Here is a 26,356-nt window from a genome sequence, read left to right on the forward strand (position 1 = left end):
AAGATGTAGTGTGTAATTTAAACGGTTTAAACAAACATTATGAAAAAAAAAACAATCGATTCTAATCATAGTGTATAATAATAGATGGCGTAGAAAGCATCGTACATCGAATGAATTGTAATATCCGATCCACTAGCAGCATCTAACGTTCAACTAACAAGTGTAATCATCGCAGACACGGTTATACCGGTACCTTATCAGGTGGTTAATAATTAAACGGTAGGAGGAGGAGGAGGAGCAGGAGCTGCAACAGGTAAATAGCGGGTTTATTAATGTGGCCTACATAAAGAAACCATCGTAAAAGGGAGAAATATCGTAGGAAGGTGAAATATCGTAGAAAGAAGAGATATCGTAGGAAGAAGAAATATCGTAGAAAGAAGAAATAATATCGTAGAAAGAAAGACATCAGATGATAATACTTATTAAAGAAATCGTCATGTAAGTACTGTTTGTTTCAGCTTATTACTGGTAAATAAACCTCTCAAACTATAAAAAAAATTAAGTGTTGTAATATTAGGCTCAGATAGGTTATCGTTGTAATTAAATATAATTAAGTTTTCAAATTTTATAATGACTATTACACATTTTCCCGCATGTCTCTCATTTGAATCCTGAATCTTAATTATCTCATGCAATGCATGCAGTATAATTAAAATCATTATTATTGTTATAATTTACTGAGAGAATGATTCGTCTTCATTTATCGGTGTCAATTATCTTGTCTCTGTTCTCAAGACCTGATTAAGAAACTAATTATCTTGATTCAGTTCAATAACACGGACTAATCAACCAACCCGGTTCTTAATTTCGTCGCGTTTGAGTAATTAAATAATTATTTTACACTCTTGTTTAACCATGCAATAATATTTTAAAACGATTTCCAGGAATGCATTCCAAAAAACATATTTTAATATATTATTTTGAATGCATTACTGGATTAAAATCATGTAAAGACATTCTGAACTAAATTAAGTTTATTTCAGATATGTTTTGTGGTAAATTTTTAAGAGATTTATATAAAAAAAAAATGAAGTGTGAGGGAAGAACGAGACACATTCACTAGGCCTAATAGTTTTAAGCCATATCTACACAATCAAAATCGTGATGTGCCCAAATATGGTAGTGATATACCCAAATATGGTAGTGGTATGACATTATGTGCACATCACATTTTTTTGTCACATAAAGTTTGATAGTGTAGACATGATAGCTTTACACTCATGTTTGTCCTGAAGTAACATAATTACCATACTTATTACATACATATTTAGTTAATGTACCAGGCCAACAGACTTTAACGATCTCTTATATTATACAACTAAAATCTAAAACTAAAACAAAATTAAGCAATTTTAATACAAATAAAAGTATACATGAAATCGTTATTGAACTTTTTAAATAATTTTTTGATATTTGTTCCAATAGTTTAGGGAAGGAAACAAATCATCAGAATTACGATTTCCTTTCGAATTAGGAGTAAGAAATGATTTTGTAAACAATGGAATGTGACAGCATGAATACGTTTTCAATTTAACAAAATGTTATTCATTAATTTTAAAATTCACATACTGGTTTTAAAAAAATCGTAAAGACATTTTAAATTTATTAAAATGATAAAACTGAAATTCCTTATATTTTTCCATACTAATCAATAAGTTGAATTTAAATCCATCGCCACGGCTACTAGATGACGATGCCTTTAAATTCAATAAACCAATTTATTTTGATTACTGAAGTACTTTAGTTATAAATTTTATTTTGAATTTTGATGAGGCCGAAACACTTTTGTCTAACTGTATTGTTCCGTTGTTTGTAAGTGTTTTGACGGTCCGGTCAAGTGTTATAAGAATGCTTATTATATGAAATAATCAGCCTAAATCCATTCAGGGGCCTGTAACAGGTGGAGACTCATGATGGGACAATTTTAACTCCTTTCAAATAAAAACACTTAAAAATTATACCTACACTGAACCAAATAATAATGATAAACATATCATAACTGTACAATTAATATATAAAATATTCTGTATACGCTAGCCTAAATGTTTAATATTACAAAGTTCAAATCACTGCACAACGTAACATTGGATAATAACTGTACGTTTATTAAAGGATTGTTTTGAGTTCAATTACAGAAAAACCAATATGAATTGACTGTTTTTGGACAATTGTTGTTCAAATTCACGATGCCTTCTTCAAAGGTATGTTATCGAATGCTGATTAAACTATGCGAAAGGTCGTCATTTATTAGAAATAATATTCTGTATTTGCGGTCGTGGTTGGAAATTGAAGGAGGTTTGGGAAAGGATATTAAAAGAAAGAATGCAAAAATAATATTAAATCACGCATTGCCAACGTAGGTAGATCACAACAACAAGCTCCATGACGTATAACGCTGCAACATGAAATCACGCCTCTAGCGTAAATCCCGTTACGTATACGTACATCTTTGTAATAACATAATAATTAATTTGCAAAATATAATAGTTTTGTTTTTTAATTTTGTTGAATCTATAACATAGTCTTGGTTAAGCTTCAACTTCTATGTTGCCTTCAGTTGAAAGACAAAATTGCTCGTCAATAGAGAGAAAACTGATTCAAATTATTAATTTTAATATCTCAATATCCAAAAATATGATATTCGTTTATTAACATATTGATTCTCTCTTTAAAATAATAATAATAACAAAAATAATAATAATAAAATAAAACGTAACACTAATTGTATAATACCGAAGTTTGAAGGATTTAAAACAAATCAGAATTTTATGAAACGTGATTTCAATTGTCTCAATTCTTCTTCAACAACATTGTTTTTGAATAAGCTTTTTATTAGAAGCAATTCAGTGCCTTGATGCTTAACTCGTGTTGAGAATTACAAAGCTTTACAACGCTTATAAATTATTAAATTGTATTTTTCGTGTTTTCAATTCATGTCTTGACAATGATTTCTGTTCTTCTGATATTGTCAAGAATATTATAGTTATCTTTGAATAACTGGAGCACTAATATATTTTATTGTTAAAGAACAGAAGCGGTACCCTCGGGATGGCATTGGTAGGGGTGGATAAACATTAATTTGAACCCGGGTAATTGGATGATGGGTAGAGTAAGAGCTAAATTTGATGGGTAGGAACCCAGGAACCTACTAGGGTAAAACCAGGGAGATGCTCGCTTGGTAAAACTGAGCCTATAATATAACAGGCACTCTCGTATAATAAACCACTAGCAAAATGTAATATTAGTTATAGGCTAGTCTGGAAGATTAAATCTCCAATCGGTAAAAGTTAAACCTCTATAAAATCTGCGCCCATTATCCAGGCGTCATAGACGCCAATTTTGAAGTCTCGCAAAAGTCATTTTTTTTCTCTTAATGACTAGTGCATGTTGAGCATTATAGAAAATATACGGTAAATTAGTGTTTGTCTTTCCAAACGCAAGACATGACGTCAATGCACTTCCGTTTAATTTGGGTGAAAATAATGTTCTAGGCCTACTCCTCAGACTCACAATTATGGAAAACACAATGAAATGTTATCATCGCATAATAAATTGTGTTTAGAATGTTTGTTTTATAAAAAAGGAAACATAACTAAGGTCCGCTAACACAGATACAATTAGACTTTTAAGTTAATAAGGAATGTTGTCTCTTCGGACCATTTACGCCTGTTTTAAATGTATAGGCCTTATACAACAACACACATTTTACTCAACTTATTCCATAAGAACACGACTTATTTCTAGGCCTTATGGCTGTATACTTTTGTATGTGTTTTAGAGGGCCTTATAATATTGAACATGAATACAGCAATGTAGTGTTTAATTATACTCATCGAGTCTTGTTCATCAAGTGTGGAGGTTGAAAGACTAAACAAATTTAACAGAAGAATATACAGAAGATTTTTTAATTAAGTCTTTTAAATTTAAAGTGAGCCGAAATTGCTTACTTCATGATCACGTGGGAGTGTTTCTGACAGCTTAGACACATTGTATTGTTAAAGCGTGGTTCCCACTAGCGACGGAACGCAAGGACGTAACGCAACACAAATGAATTGACCAATCACAAGCGATGACTTATTCGCTTGTGATTGCTAACTGTCTATAACTTAGCTTGCCATTGGTTAAAACGCTTGCGTTGCGTTTACGTCCTTGCGTTACGTTCTAGTGGGAACCAAGCTTAACTCACAATTTTCCAAGAAACAGTTGATTCTGGCAGTTGTGTTATAGATCAAAATCGATCGACTGCACATCATTGGTTAAAAATCATAAGTACGTTGTAGAAGGGGAATCTACGATGTGTGTTTTCATTTCATTCATAATCTATGGTTTCTGGTAGGAACAAGATTACCACACAATTAAAGGTTATCTTTCAAATTTATATTCGTAACGGTAAGTTACATTATGTTTTATACATTGGTGGTAAAGAAAAATTATATTCGTAAATATTTATTATATTTCTTGTTTTTTTGGTAAAAATTAATTATACTCGTAAGTTTAATTTATGTTTCATATTTTGTTGGCTGAAAGAATTTAAGTTAGGTTTACTATTTGTAAATGTTGGTTAATAAAAAAATAATCTCCATTTTACTTATTTCTTCTTACTCATATTTACAGTAAAAAGTACTAAAGCACGTTTCCAGCGATTTTTTAAAAACAAAATTATGATAATTTTAATTTATTTTACATTTATTTTTAATTGTTAGCAAATTTTAATAAAAGCTATTTTTTTATGGAATTTGCGAATTGTAAATTATGAAAGTGAATAAATTAAATATTATTATAGATTTGAGTATATGGATATAAAAGTACATTAGTTTCTAACCTTTTGTCATGTATTTTGTCATATATTTTCTTTCTTCGATTATCGGTCCGTTTATCGGATTGAAAAGATTAATAAGTAAACGTATTTTCATTCCTTTCCCTTACAGCACTTCATCCGATATTATACGATTATAAGTTGAAATTACCAGGGCGTGATGACCGAAAGCAACCATGTTTTTAGGATTACGGAAAAAGTTTATCGTATGCGACAGTCGAAAAATTTCTTATTGTTTATCGTGTTTATGGCTCTTCTACTCGACAACATACTTGTGACAGTCGTAGGTAATGTATACATTAATTTTATTCTTTAACCTTTAAAGCTTGGTTCCCACTAGAACGTAACGCAAGGACGTAAACGCAACGCAAGCGTTTTAACCAATGACAAGCGAAGTTATAGACAGTTAGCAATCACAAGCGAATAAGCCATCGCTTGTGATTGGTCAATTCACTTGCGTTGCATTACGTCCTTGTGTTGCGTCGCTAGTGGGAACCACGCTAAAGAAACGTGACTTCCTCAAATGGGATTTTAATTATTTTAGTGTAATTCTATCAGTGGACAATGAAGTCGATGGGGCTAATGGTTGGATGATGCCTCGGTTGACTATAATTAATTCAATTTAATTAATTGATGTAAACTAAAATACAACTTAGTAGTGTAATTCCCATATACCTTGGTTCCTCCTACTAAGACGCAACGCAAGTACGTAAGCCGCAACCCGATCAAATCATTCCAAATGCTGCTTGTGATTGGTCAATTCGCTTGTGTTGTTGCGGGCGCGGGTTACGTCCTTGCGTTGCATCCTAGTGACGTGGGAACGTAAGTTTTGTAGTTGAATAGTCTCATCATATTGACAGAGTACGTTTACAGATATAAAAGAAGACCAAAAGAACTTCATTTTGCATGATTTACTAATTAAACTAAACTAATTATTCTCATTGATATTCACGTGACGTCACACAGTGTCACACACTCTTGAGAGATCTTTAAGTATGTTTTTCACACGTATTTTATTAGTACATGTTGTAGATTTATTAGACACAACCAGCACACATCGTAAAGGCAAGAATGACACATTTCAATCAATTTAGTCAGAAAATAGACTTAATTATTTTCTTTAGGACTAGCAGAACAAAAAAAACCTATAGGGCCTATGCCTATTTGTCATGTTACTACAATAACAATATAACAGATAATACCTGGCCTGAAATGGCTGGTTTCGTTGCTAATCTCTTTCAATCATTTTTTATAATTAAAATCAGATAAGGCCTACAGTTATCAAATTACAAATAATGTGATAGCTTTGAAAATTAACGTACAGTTAAAATATTTATTTTGATTGTAGGCCTAAGTATTTATTTTTTCAATATTGCATGTTATATAAGGTAATGTATTTCAAAATTAAAATATCTTTTATTTTGATCGTAATTATTATTTTTTTTTAAATTGCATTTTATACAGTGCCTATAATTCCGGATTTCTTATATGAGCAGCAAGCGGAAGATAGAGAAAAGGCATTGCAGGCGACAGAATCAGGCGAAGTATATGAAGAATTGTATGGAAATTATAGTTATTCTGCCAATTATACTCCCATCGAACCCACAGTACCTGAAATACCTGTCGAAGATACTGTTAGACAAGAAAGTGTGTACATAGGAATACTGTTTGCTTCTAAAGCTATTGCTCAGCTTATTACGAATCCGTTTGTTGGACCACTCACAAATAGGTGTGTACCATGCTGGACTGTATCTAGGCAAAATCCGTAAAACAGCATTTTATATGACACCTGTATCATAGGCCATAACCTATATCTTCCATGATACATCCATCACATGTGATACACAGGAGTTGCTGTATTACGGGATTTGCCTAAGATACTGGACCGTATTGCCATGTGGAGATAATCGGGTAGTCATTGAGAAATAACTCCGTGACCAATAGTTATAGGAGACAAATAGGGCTAATACAAATCAATGCTTAGCATGTTTAAATTAAACACGTCAAATTGCACTGATTTTTTAAAAATTATAACCAAATACATTAAAAAATATTTTCCACGAAAAAGTACTAATGAATGACCGTTCAATAGTGCGTACTATTGCACGCCATGTGACCCACAATCGTCCAATAAAATGACAGGAATTTATTTAGGTGTTATATAATACAAATCATTGCTTAGCATGTATAATTTAAATACGTCATATTGCACTGATTCTTGATAATAACAAAATAGACCAAAACTGTTCTCTATATAAAATATTCAAGATACGTATCGTCGTTGATGATCAAAATTAAAATTTTAATTGTATACCGATTGAAATCGACAAAAATTGGATAGTGAAGATGCAGTTCATTTTTTCTCGGGGACGTTTTTGACATTTCTATTATTCATTTTAAATTTTAATATCGTAATTTAAAATTAATAATTATACGTATAATTATACGATGTAAAGTCAGATATCTGCTTGCCACGAAATATGATAAACGGTTATTAATGTTGATGTGAAAAGCCTCTAGGATATACCAGTGACAGGTCAGTATCCTCCTTTATAACACAAAAAACAACTCAAATTAAAATGTTAAAGAAAAATCTAATCTAACGATGTAAATTTATAAGTATTTGCATTAGTTATACCATAGAGTCAAGTCGTGTTTGAAATAATAATTAGGGTTACTCATTTAGCTTCGATATTGAACGTTCGGGTCTTGCCGAGTCAATTAAATTAGCGATTTTTTTGTTTTTACGACGCCACAATACATTTCGCTACAATTGAGTTGAAAAGTCACCTGTACTATTATCTCAAACCTTATCTGAAGCTTTTTATTTATTTATTAGTCAACAAAATAAAATGAATATTACTGGTAACAGGTTGTTAAGCATCAATTTGATCAATTATTATACTGTTATATATTTCAACTAAACTCAATACTATCCTCAAAGAGACGTGTCTACCAATTGTCATAACATAAATAAAAAAGTATATATTATAGGCTTAAATAGATTATTATATATATAAATATATTAAATTCAAAGGCAAATTTCTGAAAAAATGATAATGCTGTGGGTATCAGTGGCTGGATCTCATTGGAGATACAAAATAAGCACTGACAAATGACAATGCTGTGGGTATCAGTGGCTGGATCTCAATGGAGATACAAAATAAGCACTGACAAATGACAATGCTGTGGGTATCAGTGGTTGGATCTCAATGGAGATACAAAAAAAATAGGGAAAAGCTAACTACATCAAAACGATAAAGTAAAACAGCAGAGCTTTCGGCCAACACTAGCTCTTCATCAGTATATTAATAAATATATTAATATATAAATATTATTTTTTTTGCAATAGAAATAAATATCTGCTTTTATTCTTACAGGATTGGATATCATATACCAATGTTTACTGGTCTTATTATTATGTTTATTTCAACACTTGGTAAGTGCTTCACAATTCAGGTGAAAGTTTATTACTTTCATCATATCTTCCGAGAATTACAAAAATAATTAATAGATGTAACATTTTTGTGCCAAATAACTTGTTATTGGGGACTACAGTACTAGAATATTAATTTCACCTATCATGCCTTAAACATTAAAAATGATTACATTTCAGTTTACCGTTTAATTTTTATTTATAAAGAAATTCATTTCAACTCTGTATATTATTGAGGTCAAATTACGATAAATTGTACTTCAGATTAAACGGTAATAGGGGAAATTACGATGTTGCAATTTGTCATCCCGAAGAAGCATAATTATAGCAATGTTCATTGTGTTTTTTCTTATCTTTAGTATTTGCATTTGGTGAGAGTTATGGCGTCTTACTCACGGCTAGGATGGTGCAAGGAATTGGCTCCTCGGCTTCAACGGTCTCTGGTAAGTAGGCCTACGTGGTCCCACTCCGGGACGCGATGACGTCGTACGCGCAACTACGTGAATAATTTGACCAATCACGAGCTTCTGAATGCCAATAAAAACACCTAAAATTCACTGCACTCTTTAAATCTGATTCTTAGACATTTTATATATACAGTACTCTGCAATTTATATATACAGTACTCTGCGAGTTATATATACAGTAGGCTACTCTGCGAGTTATATATACAGTAGGCTACTCTGCGAGTTAGGCCTATATATATACAGTATACTCTGCGAGTTATATATACAGTAGGCTACTCTGCGAGTTAGGCCTATATATACAGTATTCTGCGAGTTATATATACAGTACTATGCGAGTTATATATACAGTAGGCTACTCTGCGAGTTATATATACAGTAGGCCTACTCTGCGAGTTATATATACAGTAGGCTACTCTGCGAGTTATATATACAGTAGGCCTACTCTGCGAGTTAGGCCTATATATACAGTACTCTGCGAGTTATATATACAGTAGGCCTACTCTGCGAGTTAGGCCTATATATACAGTACTCTGCGAGTTATTATACAGTACTCTGCGAGTTATTATACAGTACTCTGCGAGTTATTATACAGTACTCTGCGAGTTATTATACAGTACTCTGCGAGTTATTATACAGTACTCTGCGAGTTATTATACAGTACTCTGCGAGTTATTATACAGTACTCTGCGAGTTATTATACAGTACTCTGCGAGTTATTATACAGTACTCTGCGAGTTATATATACAGTAGGCCTACTCTGCGAGTTAGGCCTATATATACAGTACTCTGCGAGTTATATATACAGTAGGCCTACTCTGCGAGTTAGGCCTATATATACAGTACTCTGCGAGTTATTATACAGTACTCTGCGAGTTATTATACAGTACTCTGTGAGTTATTATACAGTACTCTGCGACTTATTATACAGTACTCTGCGAGTTATTATACAGTACTCTGCGAGTTATTATACAGTACTCTGCGAGTTAGGCCTATATATACAGTACTCTGCGAGTTATATATACAGTACTCTGCGAGTTATATATACAGTACTCTGCGAGTTATTATACAGTACTCTGCGAGTTATTATACAGTACTCTGCGAGTTATTATACAGTACTCTGCGAGTTATTATACAGTACTTTGCGAGTTATATATACAGTAGGCCTACTCTGCGAGTTAGGCCTATATATACAGTACTCTGCGAGTTATATATACAGTAGGCCTACTCTGCGAGTTAGGCCTATATATACAGTACTCTGCGAGTTATTATACAGTACTCTGCGAGTTATTATACAGTACTCTGCGAGTTATTATACAGTACTCTGCGAGTTATATATACAGTAGGCCTACTCTGCGAGTTAGGCCTATATATACAGTACTCTGCGAGTTATATATACAGTAGGCCTACTCTGCGAGTTAGGCCTATATATACAGTACTCTGCGAGGTATTATACAGTACTCTGCGAGTTATTATACAGTACTCTGCGAGTTATTATACAGTACTCTGCGAGTTATATATACAGTAGGCCTACTCTGCGAGTTAGGCCTATATATACAGTACTCTGCGAGTTATTATACAGTACTCTGCGAGTTAGGCCTATATATACAGTACTCTGCGAGTTATTATACAGTACTCTGCGAGTTATTATACAGTACTCTGCGAGTTATATATACAGTAGGCCTACTCTGCGAGTTAGGCCTATATATACAGTACTCTGCGAGTTATATATACAGTAGGCCTACTCTGCGAGTTAGGCCTATATATACAGTACTCTGCGAGTTATTATACAGTACTCTGCGAGTTATTATACAGTACTCTGCGAGTTAGGCCTATATATACAGTACTCTGCGAGTTATATATACAGTACTCTGCGAGTTATTATACAGTACTCTGCGAGTTATAGGCTACTATTACTTATAGCTTCCAATCATAGACGGTCCTTACACACACATATACAATCAATATATTAATTAGTCAAGAAAAATGTCTAAAATGTTTCAATATTAAACTATTTATTTTTTTTATTAAACTATCAATTTTCAACCCGGAGAGAAAACTAAATTCGACTGCAAGTCGTAATGTCTTATTATGACGAAAACAAGAATGATGATTATGATGAAACATAACGTAGGCCTACACTTGTATCATAAATATATATGAGTTTGATATCATCTTGTATACCAATATAAAACGTTTATTATAATAGTAAATTCAGGAAGGCATTCGTAATAACTACTTAATATTGTATATCCATATTCTTTGATTAAAATCTACTACTTAATAGTCTGTGGATTTAATTATAGGTTGTACCATCGGCAATAATCATGATTTATTTGTGCGTAATATTATAATAATATACTCATACTTCATTTTTCCTGTGTAACAGCCCCTATTCAGGCGAAACTCTCGTGACAAGAGAAAGGCAATGCTTCAACATTATCAAGCCAATCCAATTCCTATTCAGGGGATAACTCTATTATGGAGACACTTTGTTAGGGCCCGAATTTATTTCTATTTTTGCCAAAAAAAATTACGCAAAACTACACTACTAATGTGGATGAAGATAAACAGGAATAAAATAGTACATATGATAAATAATCCATCAGCTAATAGTTATATTTATTTTTAATGCCATAGTAATGGCTGGTAATTTAGGTATTCAACATTAATATTTTTAATGCTAGGAATGGGCTTACTTGCTCAGCGGTACACGGACCAAGAGGAGAGAGGAGCTGCAATGGGAATTGCATTAGGAGGCCTAGCATTCGGTGTTTTAAGTAAGTTTAGGCTACTAAAAAACGAATTGATATATAAATATGGTAGTGGTCATTAGTACTTCTATTTTTCTATTGAATATTCACATTTCAAGCGTGTATGGTTAGGGCTTTTTAATTTCAAACACAGGACTATCTACAAGACTACACATTGGTTTGCACTAAGTTTTCGTCTCTTATTGGTAATAGTAAAAACAGTTTCTTTCTTTTATAGTTGGTCCCCCTTTTGGTGGTTTGATGTACGACTTTGTTGGCAAAGAATCTCCATTTTTGGTGATAGCTGGACTAGCATTACTTAACGGTTGTAAGTAACTTAAAATAACACACAGTTTTTGCAAACCAAATGACGATGTCAAAATAGGCCTATGTTCTTACGCTCTCATGTCTACACTATTTCAAATGTGATATGCCCATTATGGACATGATGATGTCATATCACTTATACCATATTTGGGCATATCACTACCATATTTGAGTGAGAATCCAGAGGTAAAGTCTCCCAAAAATATGGAAGAAATCTACAACACAAAATCGGACCCGTGTTTATTATTGCTGTCTTTTTCAATTGTGTTAATATAATCAGTGATGGTTTAACCATGATTATACAGTAAACAGCATTTAACTTAAGCAATCTACCTGGTAAACGTGCCGTTTTCAATTACATTCCTAGTTTATATTTGGATGATCAACGATTGCTTTAATATACCAAAACTTGGAGCTTCTGAAACACTACCTTTAGATTGAACGTGACGGCGCACTTCCTGTCGTCTGCTGTGTGTACACATCGCGCGCAACCATAATTAATTTTTATCTTGAAGACATTTAAATACGAACTAAGACGTCAGCGTTATGGCAATCAAAGACTAATCATTTTTAGTTTGAACTAATTATTTATCTAGAGATAAATGTATATTATATTTGAAAGAAAACAAGTGTTGAATACGGTGAGACCGCGCTATACAAAATTTATGACTTTTAGTTGACGTCATAAACCCAATACCTCCCCCACCCCAGGATCCTCCCCTGCAATACCCACTCCTTTTTTGGCTGTTTTCTGTTTTCTCACTTGATTCATATTAATTTTATCCACAACATAATTATTATTATTTAGTTTTGCAGCTATCTGTGGTGGATCCAGTCAGAGAAGATTCAAATTCAGTAATGGAAGGGACGCCGTTACTGCAACTTTTAAAAGATCCATATATCCTCATTGGAGCCCGTAAGTTCGTTACTTTGCTACTCCGTAGATCAAAGGGTTTATCTGTGGTTGCGACACGATCAGTTCCACGATCAGACACCGCGCGCCGCGAAGTATATGTACAAAACTACTGTTGTCGCAGCCAGACATAAGATGAAAGGACTGTTACGAATTCGTATCTTGACAAGGCGAGCTCAGTGTCATGTTGTTAGATTGCCTTGAGCACGGCTACTGCAGTTGCACCCGTTTCCAAAAACACCATTGCTATCATTCAATGCATCAATCTAATCTGATTTATGAACGGTTTTTTTCTTGTCATTTTTGTTTAGTAACAATAACGGGTGGAAACATGGCAATGGCGTTATTGGAACCTTCATTACCAATGTGGATGATAGAGACGATGAACCCAGAAAAATGGCAACTTGGTAAAATGCTTAAACTGTTTCTCATTAAACATTATGATAAACATTATCAGAACACCTAATATAACAATACAATACTATAGGCCTACCATTAGTAAGATCGTCGTTCAAAGTTGCAGGCGCAAAAATGGAATAACCTACTAACTAAAATTAAACATTCAACAATATTGCTTCATTTAAAGTTACAGAGAGCGATCTAATTTTTGTCACAAAACTAAATATTTGTTCCCCTGACAGGACCACAATGCAAAACGTGTTTTCTTTTACCTGATTGTGTAATCCTGTATAAAGATGTAATCTTCTTTATGTGCCGTTTTGTCGTGTTAATGTTACCAAGAATGGATTTATTTCACGTATTTGTCTTCTTTTTAATAATTGTGTTGTTAAAGATAATTCTATTGATCTCTTTTTTGACCGTTATAATTGTTTTTGTAATAAAATTAGTAAAATTGTATAAATTTGTATTGCTAGATTTTAAGATTTATATATATTTTTATATGGTATAGTTTATTCCATTCTGTAAGGGGCGGGTTTCCCGCTGTTGAATGAGTTTGAATAAAATAAATAAAATAAAATAAATAAAATTGATAAATAAATAAATAAGTTACATTAAAAACATTAATTTTACCTACAAATTCAATCTGTCAATAATGCACCAATAATTAAAATTACCGCTTACAAACAACTAAATAAAACCCCAATTTAATAATAGACACATTTATTTAATTAAAAATCGTTCTTTTTGTCAATAGGTATAATATTTTTGCCTGCAAGTATATCGTATTTGATTAGTACAAATATTTTTGGACCATATGGCTACCGAATCGGCAGGTAAGAACCTCTTACATTACCGTACAGTACTATGGTAATAATCATCATCTATATATAGGTAATTAGGTCAAAGGTCATCATCAATAATTATTAATCACTAATTGTAATCTATAATTGGCATCATTAGTTCAATAAGTGTGACATGAACATTTCAATTGCTTTCTTTGTTTGTTGGTAATTACACATTAATTAGTAGTATTATTCGACTGCTACACTTCATATTAGTATAATAGTTATTTGCATGCTAAGATTCCATTCACAGAACAACAATGATATAATAAATAATTATTTCTTATTGAATTAAATTTTCCTAATTAGGGTATCTTAATGCATCATACGTCATATTCGATAACGATTCAAGGAATCTCATGTAAATTAATTACATAATTACGTAATAATGTTCCATAATTAAAATGAGTAGAAATTAACTATCAACATCTGTTTTCAAAATTAAGGATAATTAGGATAGCGAAAGTTGACAATACTTTAAATATGTGTATTTAATGTGTCTTTTTCTAGGTGGCTGTGTGCGATGCTTGGTATTTTGATAACAGCAGGGGCAATGGTGTTGGTAAGTAACACAAAAGTTCGTTATAATTATCATAATCTTCCCAACCTTTCCAAAGGTTCGTTATATACAGTACCCCATCCAAGGTTCGTTATGTACCCACCCCTCCCAAGCTTCGTTCTATACCTCACCCCTCCCAAGCTTCGTTATATCTCCACACCTACCCCTCCCAATGTTCGTTATATACCCGACCCCCACCCATCCCAAGTTTCGTTATATACCCCAACCCCTCCCAAAGTTCGTTCTATACCCCACCCTTCCAAGGTTCGTTCTAGCTCCCCACTTCTCCCAAGCTTCGTTCTAGTATACCCTCACCCCTCACCAAGGGTCGTTCTATACCCACCCTCCCAAGATTCATTCTATATCCCAACCCCTCCCAAGATTCATTCTATATCCCAACCCCTCCCAAGATTCGTTCTATATCCCAACCCCTCCCAAGATTCGTTCTATACCCACCCTCCCAAGATTCGTTCTATATCCCGACCGGTCCCAAGATTCGTTCTATACCCACCCTCCCAAGATTCGTTCTATATCCCGACCCGTCCCAAGATTCGTTCTATACCCACCCTCCCAAGATTCGTTCTATATCCCGACCCGTCCCAAGATTCGTTCTAGTATACCCTCACCCCTCACCAAGGGTCGTTCTATACCCACCCTCCCAAGATTCGTTCTATATCCCAACCCCTCCCAAGATTCGTTCTATACCCACCCTCCCAAGGTTCGTTATATACCCCAACCCCTCCCAAAGTTCGTTCTATACCCCACCCTTCCAAGGTTCGTTCTAGCTCCCCACTTCTCCCAAGCTTCGTTCTAGTATACCCTCACCCCTCACCAAGGGTCATTCTATACCCACCCTCCCAAGATTCGTTCTATATCCCAACCCCTCCCAAGATTCGTTCTATATCCCAACCCCTCCCAAGATTCGTTCTATATCCCGACCCCTCCCAAGATTCGTTCTACATCCCGACCCCTCCCATGGTTCGCTACTGCAGTAACTCAATTAAAAACAATTCGGTATGTATAATTATTATAAGAGAAAATGATGGTAAATATTGATAATAAATGAGAACAAAATCATGTATATAAACACATAACAAAAATATAATGTTAGAACAAATATGTATTCATTTCTATATTTATATGAAAATGTATATGATGGAAATACAAGTGGGATTAACCTAACCAAAAAAAACCCCAATTTGACAGCTCCATATTTTATGCTAAACTTAATAATGTTACGTAGGCCTATACATTTGTTCATTTTTCAGATATCATTCAGCACATCTATTCCAGATATTATTACTCCAAATTTACTACTTGGTTTTGCTGTCGGTAGGTCATTTTAGGTTTTTATTTTAGATTTTCATTCTATTTTCCATCTCCACCCCACCCCCCGCTCCCAAGAATATTTGAATCATCAACAAATTATTCATCAGCATATTATAATATTTCGCTGTCAAACTACCTCTCTCTCTTTCTCATAGGCCTATTTCTGTAGCGTATACCATTTCATAACATAAGCAAACAACGAAAAAGCTACAGTTGTACATTAAGTCAATATAGTTTTTAAGTGTATTTTTAAAAATCTACTTTTAAGGTATGGTAGACTCCACAATGCTGCCACTGATGGGATACTTAGTGGATATTCGTCACGTGTCTGTTTATGGAAGCGTGTACGCAATTGCTGACGTAGCTTTTTGCATTGGCTTTGCTATCGGTACGTTTTATACATACATTTTATGTCAAGTATTGTATTATTATTATTATTATGAACATTTTGAGTTCAAGCCAAAGGCTTTTCGTAATGTATTATACTAAGTAGAAGTTTCTACAGCTGGGGTATCGGGTGATGCATTATTTCTAAGGTAATATATAATTGACTTTATTTAAAATGATAATTAAAACTGATTATTTATACAAACATTTTAAAAATGATGTTATTTTTTTTAAACTGAACAAACGATACTGAAATATCTTTAAAGCATAATACAATAGCATCACTCTTTTGGATACCACTGCTGTGTATAATATAAGAAAGAACTGATCATGCTTTAAATTAATTTGTACATTTTTTGATTATTAAGTACGGAATAATATTTTCTTCTTGAAGGTCCGTCTTTAAGCGGAGAAGTGATGTCAATAGTGGGGTTTCCATGGTAATGTATACTATTCCTTAAATTATGGTATTTAATTAATTTATTATTTATTATTTTAATCTATTATAATTGTAATTAGGCCTAATAATGTGCACATAATTCACCCATTTCAATATTTTGTTATGTTTTATAAAGCTCTGTTTACACTATCAAACTTCATCATGTGATGTGATGTGCCCAAATTTGTTGTCACGGTGTACATAATTAATCAATAGTAAAATAGATGAACATTTGAATATTTTTTATAGGATGATTCGTGGTATGGCCGTGCTTAATATAGCGTTTGCACCACTCTGTATTTTTCTACGAAATCCACCGCCAACAGAAGACAAACAGGTAGGCCTATAATGTTTGGTAAAATAATAATGTTTGTAGAATTGTTGTTGAATTAATGTTTGATGATGGTTTGCCCAATTAATTTACAGAAATGACTATACTGCCTAAAGGCCAATTTACACAGACGAGCAGTAATACAATATAGAATCTATGTTATTCCTTAAGCTTGGTTCCCACTAGCGACGTAAACACGTTTGGCGTTATATTACAACACCAAACATTGTGCTTTCCCCCGCCTGCGTGAAATTAAACATACTATACGATGTTTGCAGCACTATTGCATCGTCGGTAATCCCCACTTTAATTCAGCACTTTGCGTCGATACGTCGCCGGGTTACGTTGCGTCGCGTTCTAGTGGGAACCACGTTTTACCGTTACCGCTCGTCTGTGTAAATTGGCCTTAATACACTTGTTACAATTCCGATAATGATTTTTCATTTCCTAATAGAATTTAGAATTATGTTGATATATTGAGAATAACTTATTACATTTTTTTTGCTTGATTATCACTTTTAGATGATTCTGATGAATGAAGAGATGCCAATTACGTACGTTACTTCGAAGCAAACCGACTACCAGGCGGTTGAAGGCGTAGAAAAATGAAAAACAGACAGATATTCTCTAATATTAATTATTATCAAAATGGGTCGCTAAATAAAACAAATATGCCATAAATTATTTTTCATAGACTAAAACGTAGAATAAAGTAATTTTATCGATGTATTTTTTTTTCTTTGTTGTTATTTAACCTTTTCAACCTTTAAACAAAACTATTCCATTATTTTGTATACGTTGACAAATTACTCACTTTTATTGCTGATCATAAAAACAAAATATAGGTTAGTTAATTTTTTCCAAATACCAATACCCCGTTTATTGGATCAGTTTGAGACAATGTAAATATATTTTAACAGTAGGTAAATGACCAGTATAACTTGGTAAAAACTACCGGATTACCAAATATCTATGGCCACGTTAATGAATGCTTAATGAGATGGCCTATCAGTGCTAGGAGGAAAGATGTTCCAATACTGACATTCGAAGTATATTTTTTGCTAATTTTACCTAAAAGCCGATGTATTCAGTATAGACCTTGTTACGCATGCGCATTAGAAGTCTGTGGACAGATTTATTCAGGATGGATGCATATGTAGAAGAAAGCGAGCATGAAATGAAAAAATCGACAATAATTAGGAAAACAAATGAATGTAAGTGTACGCTTGAATCACTGGTTGGTTCAAACATTGTCATGTAATTGTCTGTAAAATTATATGTATTCTCTATAATTTGTTTTCGTTATGTCAAGAACAGTAACCAAATAAAGTCAATCAAACAAAACATTTTCATTTATTATTTTAAGCGGCGCCTTATTTTACTTCTCGCATAGCGTCAACACACGGATATAAGTGGTGATAAAAGTGGTGTACAAGTGTTTTTACTGTGGATCTACTTAAGATTCGTTGGCTGTTTTCAATTGGAGGATATCAACTGATTAATAATACTCCTTGTTTCCTAAGTGAATGATTCAAGATACAAAAAGAATACGTAATATTGATGGTAAGAGCAGTTTAATAAGCATTGGGTAATATCGAGTAACCTTGAAATAGAACAATCGTATTGTTTCATTGTTTAAGAAAATCTTCGATTTAAAAACTGAATAACATACATCAATATTCTTAATTTAAAACACGTTTAGTTAATTATGTCGGGTCGATTTCTTTACATTGAAATTCCCCGTCGTGAATAATACCACGTGGTCTAAAGAAAAGCAGTGGATTACATATCACTTCGATTTCGTTTTAAATAATTACATTTCAGCGGTAGATTATTTCTGAATGGTATTTGTTTTTTGGTATTTACAACTGGTTCACTTAAATGTGAACTCTATAGATTCATCCCCACACCTAACGTTCGAGTTAAAGCATAAAGCTATGATGATGGTGGAGGTTTTCTTTCTGTAGTAGATAATAAGATGATATTCAATGTAGATGTAGCCTAGAGAGTTAGGATCCGATCGATCCGTTCCTAACTGGTGGGAACCGGCGGGACGGAGTTGTCCGAATCCTCGAAACTACCACCGATTAATCATGGTAATACAATCATTTAGGCGTGTCTTTAATCAAGTGTCATCTGGGTTTTAAAATTGATAGTATGCTATTGGGATGATAGGCCTACTCAGGGATAAAACAAAGGAAATCGCTTAGATTTTAAGCGGACGTTTAAGTATGGGCTTGAGACGTTTAATAATGTAGACAATGCTTTGAGATCGCTCATTTTTACTCGGTTACAGGTTAGACAAGATGGCCACAACATCATATATTCTGGTAAGATACACGATTTATGGTGTAAGTAGTTGTTTATAGTTAGTTTAGTAGTTAGATATATATTTTATTTAGGGTTTGAACTACTAAAGTGATCAAAATGAGTATACATTAATGTCGAGGCTATACTGTATATAGCTAGGCCTATTGTATTAACCACGTGACTATGTAGCGTCGGTTTATTTATAATATATATATATATTTCCTTTAGGCCTATATTTATAATAATGTAGACACTAATTTGTTCTTGAGCTATGGAGAAATTTGTACTCTGTATTATTTTTTCGGAAATAAAAGATGAAATGAAATTAAAAATCGAAGGATACGGCGGACTGCGCATGTTATGTTTATTATTGTGTATTAATGTATACTTATTGTTTAGATGCTTCCAAAAGCTTTCCAACTAATTTCCATTATGGACTGCACCTAATTTTACAGATACTTGCTTTGGTAATTTTTGCTGCTGCGGAAAGAGGCGATGTGGAGGTATCGCGCCGAGTAAGAGCTGCGTCCGATGTAGTTTTGAAATTTAAAGGATGTCGCATGTAAGTTGATATCAATACATTACACAATAACAAAGAGTTTATTTTTAATAATCTATTAGGCCTATCTGCTACTGTCAAAGTGTATCTTAAGCACTGTCTACACATATCAAACTTTATGTGACAACAAAATGTGGCTGATGATTTCATATGACTACCATATTTGGGCACATCACATTTTTTTGTCAAAAAGATTACCTATAAAAAACCAGTTCAACAGTTCCTAATCCCTTTGTTTTCACAGATTTAATGTGGAATGTTTACATTTGCAAGGAAACAACGAATAAGACTAGTACCTATTTATCGCGGTGATTGCGTTCCACATTTCATTTCATTTCATTTATTCCACATTTATTTAGTCATCAATTACATTACATCATAATTAAAGTACAACTGAAAACAGGGATCCTGCATAAAAAAGCTGTAGCTTCGTTTTTTTGTAGAACCCTTCTACATAAGAACAAGTATATAGAACTTAAATAAAACAAAGGTGTTGTTAAAAAATGTTCCATAGATATAATGATAACAGTTTCATCATTATTTCAATCCCTAAACACAAATCTGGGTCAGAAAATAATAGTAACGATTAGATATACATAAATAATTTTCTTGTGATAGCATGGTATACTACTGTTAAGCATTTCCCTAAAGGGCAAATCAAATACAAATATATAAACTGAAAGATACACAAATTATGATAAATAAGTTAACAAACGTTTCATAACTAAACAACTTTTTTCATTAAACATGCAATATATTTTGTAATAGATAACATAACAAAAAAATATGCAGAAAATAATGTAAATATATATATGAGATTCTGTAATTGTTGAATAAAGGTGGTAGTTAACCACAAAAGATAAAAAAAAAAATAATAATAATTTTCTATTTATTTACTGATATATTTTTTTATTTTTACAGTACTAGTGACCAAGCAAAACTAATAACCGCTCTTTATGGGGAAATACTAAACGTTCCAAGAAGGACTGGGAGAAGCGTTCGTGCTGCTGGTCTATTTGGTGTCAGTAGCAGCTTACAGACAACGGATGAACCGACAGTGGAGCCAACAGCAAATGTAACAGGAAGTGAATCATTATTGGAAGCCAAAAATGCAACAGACGCACCTCAAGAAAGTCTACAAGACATCAACAAAACCAAAGAAGAGGCAGGACACGGCAATATAGAAACCAACTTGCAACGGCAAACAACGCCGAAACCAATCGATAACTACCAGGATCAGGATGGCGGGAATAACCCGTCTGGCAATAAATGGAGTTCTTGGAGTTCTTGGAGGACATGGTCAACGGGACAACAGGAACAACCACATAATCCAATAAATAACCAAGACCAAGGTGTAGACCAGAACCCGTCTGGTAATGATTGGAATTCCTGGAGGACATGGTTCACAGGGCAACAACAACCACAAACCGACCAAAGACCAGAGAGAGGACAGAACCCGTCTGGTAATACCTACTGGGAGACCTGGTCTACATATGGACAGCAACCAACTGGGAGCAAAGACCATGATTGCGAAAATGATAAAGAGCAGTCAGAGATAAACAGAGGACAGGCGGCTTCACTAGGTCATCGGGTATCTGGAATACAGGGCCCAAGGGGAGAAAAAGGCGGGAAAGCTCCATCTAACTCTGACAATACTAGATCAAGTTGGTGGAGGACATGGCAAGATCAAGGCACACAAGCGCCGTCTAATAGTCCAGAGCCATCAACAAGTCAAAGTCCATATCGTACTGCAAGGGCCAATTGGTGGAGAACGTCTAATTGGCAATATGGTCCTACAAGCCAAGTATCAAATCAGAGGAGACAGGGAACACGAGACGGTCAAGGAACTTATTCAAGTAGTTCATCTTGGTCAAGTTGGTGGACAACTTCTACTGGACAACAAGGCCCTTCGGGTAGTCAAGGACGTAGAGGTACTCAGGGTAGTCAAGGTGGACAAGGAACAAGAGGAGAACAGGGCCCGACTGGAAATCATGGACCTCAAGGCGGGCAAGGGCAAACAGGAAGACAGGGTTCATCAGGTAGACAGGGACCAAGAGGAAACGAAGGACGGTCAGGTGACCAAGGTCCACGAGGCGTACAAGGACCGAGGGGAAGTCAGGGGCCATCAGGTGGTCAAGGAAGACAAGGACCAAGAGGAGGACAAGGACCATCAGGTAGTCAAGGACCTAGTGGTAGCCAAGGACCTCAAGGAAGACAGGGTCCACATGGAGGTCAAGGACCTCAAGGAGGACAGGGTCAACGTGGAGGTCAAGGACCCCAAGGAGGACAAGGGCCAAGGGGAGGACAAGGACCATCAGGTAGCCAAGGACCTAGTGGTAGCCAAGGACCTCAAGGAGGACAGGGTACACGTGGAGGTCAAGGACCCCAAGGAGGGCAAGGGCCAAGGGGAGGACAAGGACCATCAGGTAGCCAAGGACATAGTGGTAGCCAAGGACCTCAAGGAGGGCAGGGTCCACGCGGAGGTCAAGGACCTCAAGGAGGACAAGGTCCACGTGGAGGTCAAGGACCTAAAGGAGGACAAGGACCAAGGGGAGGACAAGGGCCGAGTGGTAGCCAAGGACCTCAAGGAGGACAGGGTCCACGTGGAGGTCAAGGGCCTCAAGGAGGCCAGGGTCCACGTGGAGGTCAAGGGCCTCAAGGAGGACAAGGGCCTCAAGGAGGACAAGGGCCTCAAGGAGGACAAGGGCCAAGGGGAGGACAAGGACCAAGTGGAGGACAAGGACCTCAAGGAGGACAGGGTTCACGTGGAGGTCAAGGACCAACTGGAGGTCAGGGAGCATCGGGTAATCAAGGACCACAAGGAGGACAGGGTCCACGTGGAGGTCAAGGACCAACAGGAGGACAGGGAGCATCGGGTAGTCAAGGACCTCAAGGAGGACAGGGAGCATCGGGTAGTCAAGGACCTCAAGGAGGACAGGGAGCATCGGGTAGTCAAGGACCTCAAGGAGGACAGGGAGCATCGGGTAGTCAAGGACCTCAAGGAGGACAGGGAGCATCAGGTAGTCAAGGACCTCAAGGAGGACAGGGAGCATCGGGTAGTCAAGGACCTCAAGGAGAACAAGGGCCCAAAGGAGGTCAAGGGGAATCAGGCAATCAAGGACCCAGCGCGAGACAAGGTTCATCGGTCATCCAAGGGCCTACTGGACCACAAGGAGGTCAGGAAACACAAGAACCACCACGGGGTCGTGATTCGTCAACGAGCCAGACGACCAGGTACTCATGTTCTACAATAACTAAGAGCAAAACTATTACCAAGGGAAAAAACAAAAGTGGAAAATCAGTATCTGTATTTCAGGGAACACTTTCCGATGGAACGAAATGGTATCAGACCATAGACAAGATAAAATGCAAGTAAGTAACCTGTAGTGACAATGATGAACACGTATCATTCACACCCAATAAGTTTCAATACCTGGTTAATATTTTACCTAAAATAATCTATATATATTTAAAACAAGGCCATATACATGGCTGGATCATCAGTCGCGTGTTCAAATTTGAGTTAGTGTTTAACAACCGACCGACCGACCAACCAACATAGTGAGCTATAGCGTCTAAAAATAATTTTGATATGACATTTTTGGCAATTTCCATTGTTAGGCTACACATTGTAAACTATTAAACCAACTCTTTGCAAAAGAATGTCTTTGCACAGACACCAGAGATCTGGAACCAACCTCGTTCCATCCGTTACACTACATCCCTTTTTCAATTCAAATCTCTCTTGAAAACTCACCTATGTTGCGTTGTGCAATGTTCGATATTATTATTTTTTTATACATTAAATTTCAAATTAAATTGTTATTTTTAACAGGGGTAGATGTGGTGCAAACGGACAATCTAAATGCGCTGTTAAATACTGCTATCGACAGGTCTTGGTTTACACAGGCTGCGGAGACGCTCAGTTCGGCGTTAATCTAGAGTTTCAAGAGGTCAAACAACCATGTAGCTGCATATGCAAAGACGATCGCTACCAATAATAAGCCAGGATTATGGTGGGCTACATAGGGTGTGACTGATAATTCATATGATGCATTAAAGCGCGTACCATCGATGTACGATGCCAAGAGTTATCAACAACCGTTTCACAGTTTAATCTATTTGTTTGTAAAACATAATATGAAAACGAATGTAGTTTATACTATTTCATTTTAATCTCAACGTTTTGATCAACTTGTTTTATTTTGTATAATGATATGAATATGAATGAATGAAACAAAAATGCAAATACGGCCGTTCCCTACAAATTTAACGCATAATGAGCGTATTGTTTTAAAAAAATGACTCTTTGTATATAAAATAAATAAAGATTAAAAATGAAAAAAAAAAACACACAAACTATTGCATTCTCTAGAATAATGACGATCACATGTATGAGGAAAGAATGGAAAGAATGAATGAATGAATGAACAAACAAACGAGTGGATGATACTAACAAACGACTGGAAGAGAGGACAGACTAATGGATGGAGCAGTGGCCAGGCCACTGGAAGAGAGGACAGAGAACTGAAAGAGAGGACAGACGACTGAAAGAGAGGACAGACCACTGGAAGAGAGGACAGGCCACTGGAAGAGAGGACAGAGGACTGAAAGAGAGGACAGACCACTGGAAGAGTGGCCAAACCACTGCAAGAAAGGACAGACGACTGAAAGAGAGGACAGACCACTGGAAGAGAGGACAGACCACTGGAAGAGAGGACAGAAGACTGAAAGAGAGGACAGACCACTGGAAGAGAGGACAGACCACTGGAAGAGAGGACAGAAGACTGAAAGAGAGGACAGACCACTGGAAGAGAGGACAGACCACTGGAAGAGAGGACAGAGGACTGAAAGAGAGGACAGACGACTGAAAGAGAGGACAGACCACTGGAAGAAAGGACAGGCCACTGGAAGAGAGGACAGAGGACTGAAAGAGAGGACAGACCACTGGAAGAGTGGCCAAACCACTGGAAGAGTGGCCAAACCACTGGAAGAAAGGACAGACGACTGAAAGAGAGGACAGACCACTGGAAGAGAGGACAGACCACTGGAAGAGAGGACAGAAGACTGAAAGAGAGGACAGACCACTGGAAGAGAGGACAGACCACTGGAAGAGAGGACAGAAGACTGAAAGAGAGGACAAACCACTGGAAGAGAGGACAGACCACTGGATGGAAGAGAGGACAGACCACTGGAAGAGAGGACAGACCACTGGATGGAAGAGAGGGCAGACCACTGGAAGAGTGGACGACGACTGGAAGAGAGGACAGACGACTTGCTTAAAGAGAGGACAGACCACTGGAAGAGTGGACGACGACTGGAAGAGAGGACAGACGACTTGCTTAAAGAGAGGACATAGGATTTAAAATGCGTGTCAAAAATTGACGCGAACGAATAAAGATCCTCCATATTCCAGGTCTACAGTACACTACTATAGAATAACATTGTTTCCTTTGCAAGAGAAGCCTTTAGTCCTACGTATGTTACCTACAACTTTATCCGTAGGTTGTAAAGAAGTTCTTATTTGGATATCCATTCTTCAATACTTACCACAACATCGAGGGACTACACACAATTTACCACAAACTACGTCAACAATAATAAAGAAAAACATTAACACAAAATTCCAATTGATTTCCAGTCAGTCAAAACTGTTTCCGGCCTGTTTCCTAAAAGCATTAACAATAACAATTCGTGGTCAACGTATTTACGTCAGTAAGTATACAAAAAAGTGTCTATCCTCGCACCACGTGACTTCGACAACCAAGTGGGACACTGTTACATTAATGTCTGTGACGTCATATCGACGAAACATTACTAATTTTAAATGCAATATTAAACTATTTTAATTTTACACATCAAGAATGATTTATAGTAATGGAAGAACGTGACTATATTTTTATATTACTTAATTTGATTGTGTGTGCTTAAAATAGGCTAAATGAAAATAAATATTAATCCTAACTACCACTATCGATTATAATTTATTGTATTACGTCACGTAAATTCCATTAGGAAAAAAAAAAAAAATTTTTTTCTAATTTGTTTTAGTAGGCCTACTAATATTAAAGATATATTGTGCCCTTGAAAACAATAATTTAAAAAAAAGTTTTTGATAAATATGCCATTTTAATGTCACTAATATGACCAAAAGTTGGACCGAAAAAAAAATTGTCTTCTTGAAAATACTGTAACTTAAAGCAAAAAATAGTCAACGTGACGGGAAGTCAATGTTTTTTTTGGTTGAATTTAACCGTTTGTCTTTTTACAAGTGAAATCCCTTTTTTAAAATTTTGTTTTCTACAGAAGTGATTAATTTTATTTAAAACTGCGAATGGCCTATTCAAAGTCTTTTAAAACTCATTAACCTACATTTTTATGTTTTTGGGGGACAATACATCTTTAGTAATAATAAAAATCCTGATTTGATTAAAACGCATTTTTATATTTAGGTTAAAGCTCTGTCTACACTATCAAACTTTTGTTCCA

General features: G+C 35.3%; 2 protein-coding genes across 3 annotated transcripts; both read left to right on the forward strand.

Moving 5' to 3' along the window:
* The first annotated feature begins 176 nt into the window (after positions 1-176).
* LOC140047879 (synaptic vesicular amine transporter-like) lies at positions 177-18,318 on the forward strand. Its single transcript, XM_072092905.1, has 16 exons — positions 177-438; positions 4,929-5,103; positions 6,281-6,545; positions 8,197-8,255; positions 8,612-8,695; positions 11,404-11,496; positions 11,708-11,797; positions 12,605-12,712; positions 13,021-13,116; positions 13,866-13,944; positions 14,464-14,515; positions 15,781-15,844; positions 16,110-16,229; positions 16,623-16,668; positions 16,917-17,004; positions 17,521-18,318. The coding sequence occupies exons 2-16, from the start codon at positions 4,977-4,979 to the stop codon at positions 17,605-17,607; spliced, it is 1,458 nt and encodes a 485-aa protein (XP_071949006.1). The 5' UTR covers positions 177-438; positions 4,929-4,976; the 3' UTR covers positions 17,608-18,318.
* Positions 18,319-19,261: 943 nt separating this feature from the next.
* LOC140046239 (uncharacterized) lies at positions 19,262-24,823 on the forward strand. 2 transcript variants are annotated; one of them, XM_072090809.1, is made up of 4 exons: positions 19,262-19,328; positions 19,764-19,870; positions 20,789-23,239; positions 23,703-24,822. In XM_072090809.1, the coding sequence occupies exons 1-4, from the start codon at positions 19,305-19,307 to the stop codon at positions 23,866-23,868; spliced, it is 2,748 nt and encodes a 915-aa protein (XP_071946910.1). In that variant the 5' UTR covers positions 19,262-19,304; the 3' UTR covers positions 23,869-24,822. The 2 variants fall into 2 exon arrangements, with proteins under 2 accessions (XP_071946910.1, XP_071946909.1); XM_072090808.1 differs by having other exon boundaries at positions 19,283-19,349; positions 23,703-24,823.
* Positions 24,824-26,356: the final 1,533 nt, after the last annotated feature.

The sequence above is a fragment of the Antedon mediterranea genome, chromosome 4 (genome assembly GCF_964355755.1).
Source record: "Antedon mediterranea chromosome 4, ecAntMedi1.1, whole genome shotgun sequence".
Classification (NCBI taxonomy): Eukaryota; Metazoa; Echinodermata; class Crinoidea; order Comatulida; family Antedonidae; genus Antedon; species Antedon mediterranea.

What these genes read in the sequence shown, in the direction of transcription:
- LOC140047879 (XM_072092905.1), top strand. Translation starts at nt 4,977, where the DNA reads ATGACCGAAAGCAACCATGTTTTTAGGATTACGGAAAAAGTTTATCGT. An exon ending in CAGCAGGGGCAATGGTGTTG is followed by an intron (nt 14,516 to 15,780) that starts GTAAGTAACACA and finishes TTCATTTTTCAG; the next exon opens with ATATCATTCAGCACATCTAT. An exon ending in CGCCAACAGAAGACAAACAG is followed by an intron (nt 17,005 to 17,520) that starts GTAGGCCTATAA and finishes TATCACTTTTAG; the next exon opens with ATGATTCTGATGAATGAAGA.
- LOC140046239 (XM_072090808.1), top strand. Translation starts at nt 19,305, where the DNA reads ATGGCCACAACATCATATATTCTGGTAAGATACACGATTTATGGT. An exon ending in TAAGATACACGATTTATGGT is followed by an intron (nt 19,350 to 19,763) that starts GTAAGTAGTTGT and finishes CTAATTTTACAG; the next exon opens with ATACTTGCTTTGGTAATTTT. An exon ending in ATAGACAAGATAAAATGCAA is followed by an intron (nt 23,240 to 23,702) that starts GTAAGTAACCTG and finishes TATTTTTAACAG; the next exon opens with GGGTAGATGTGGTGCAAACG.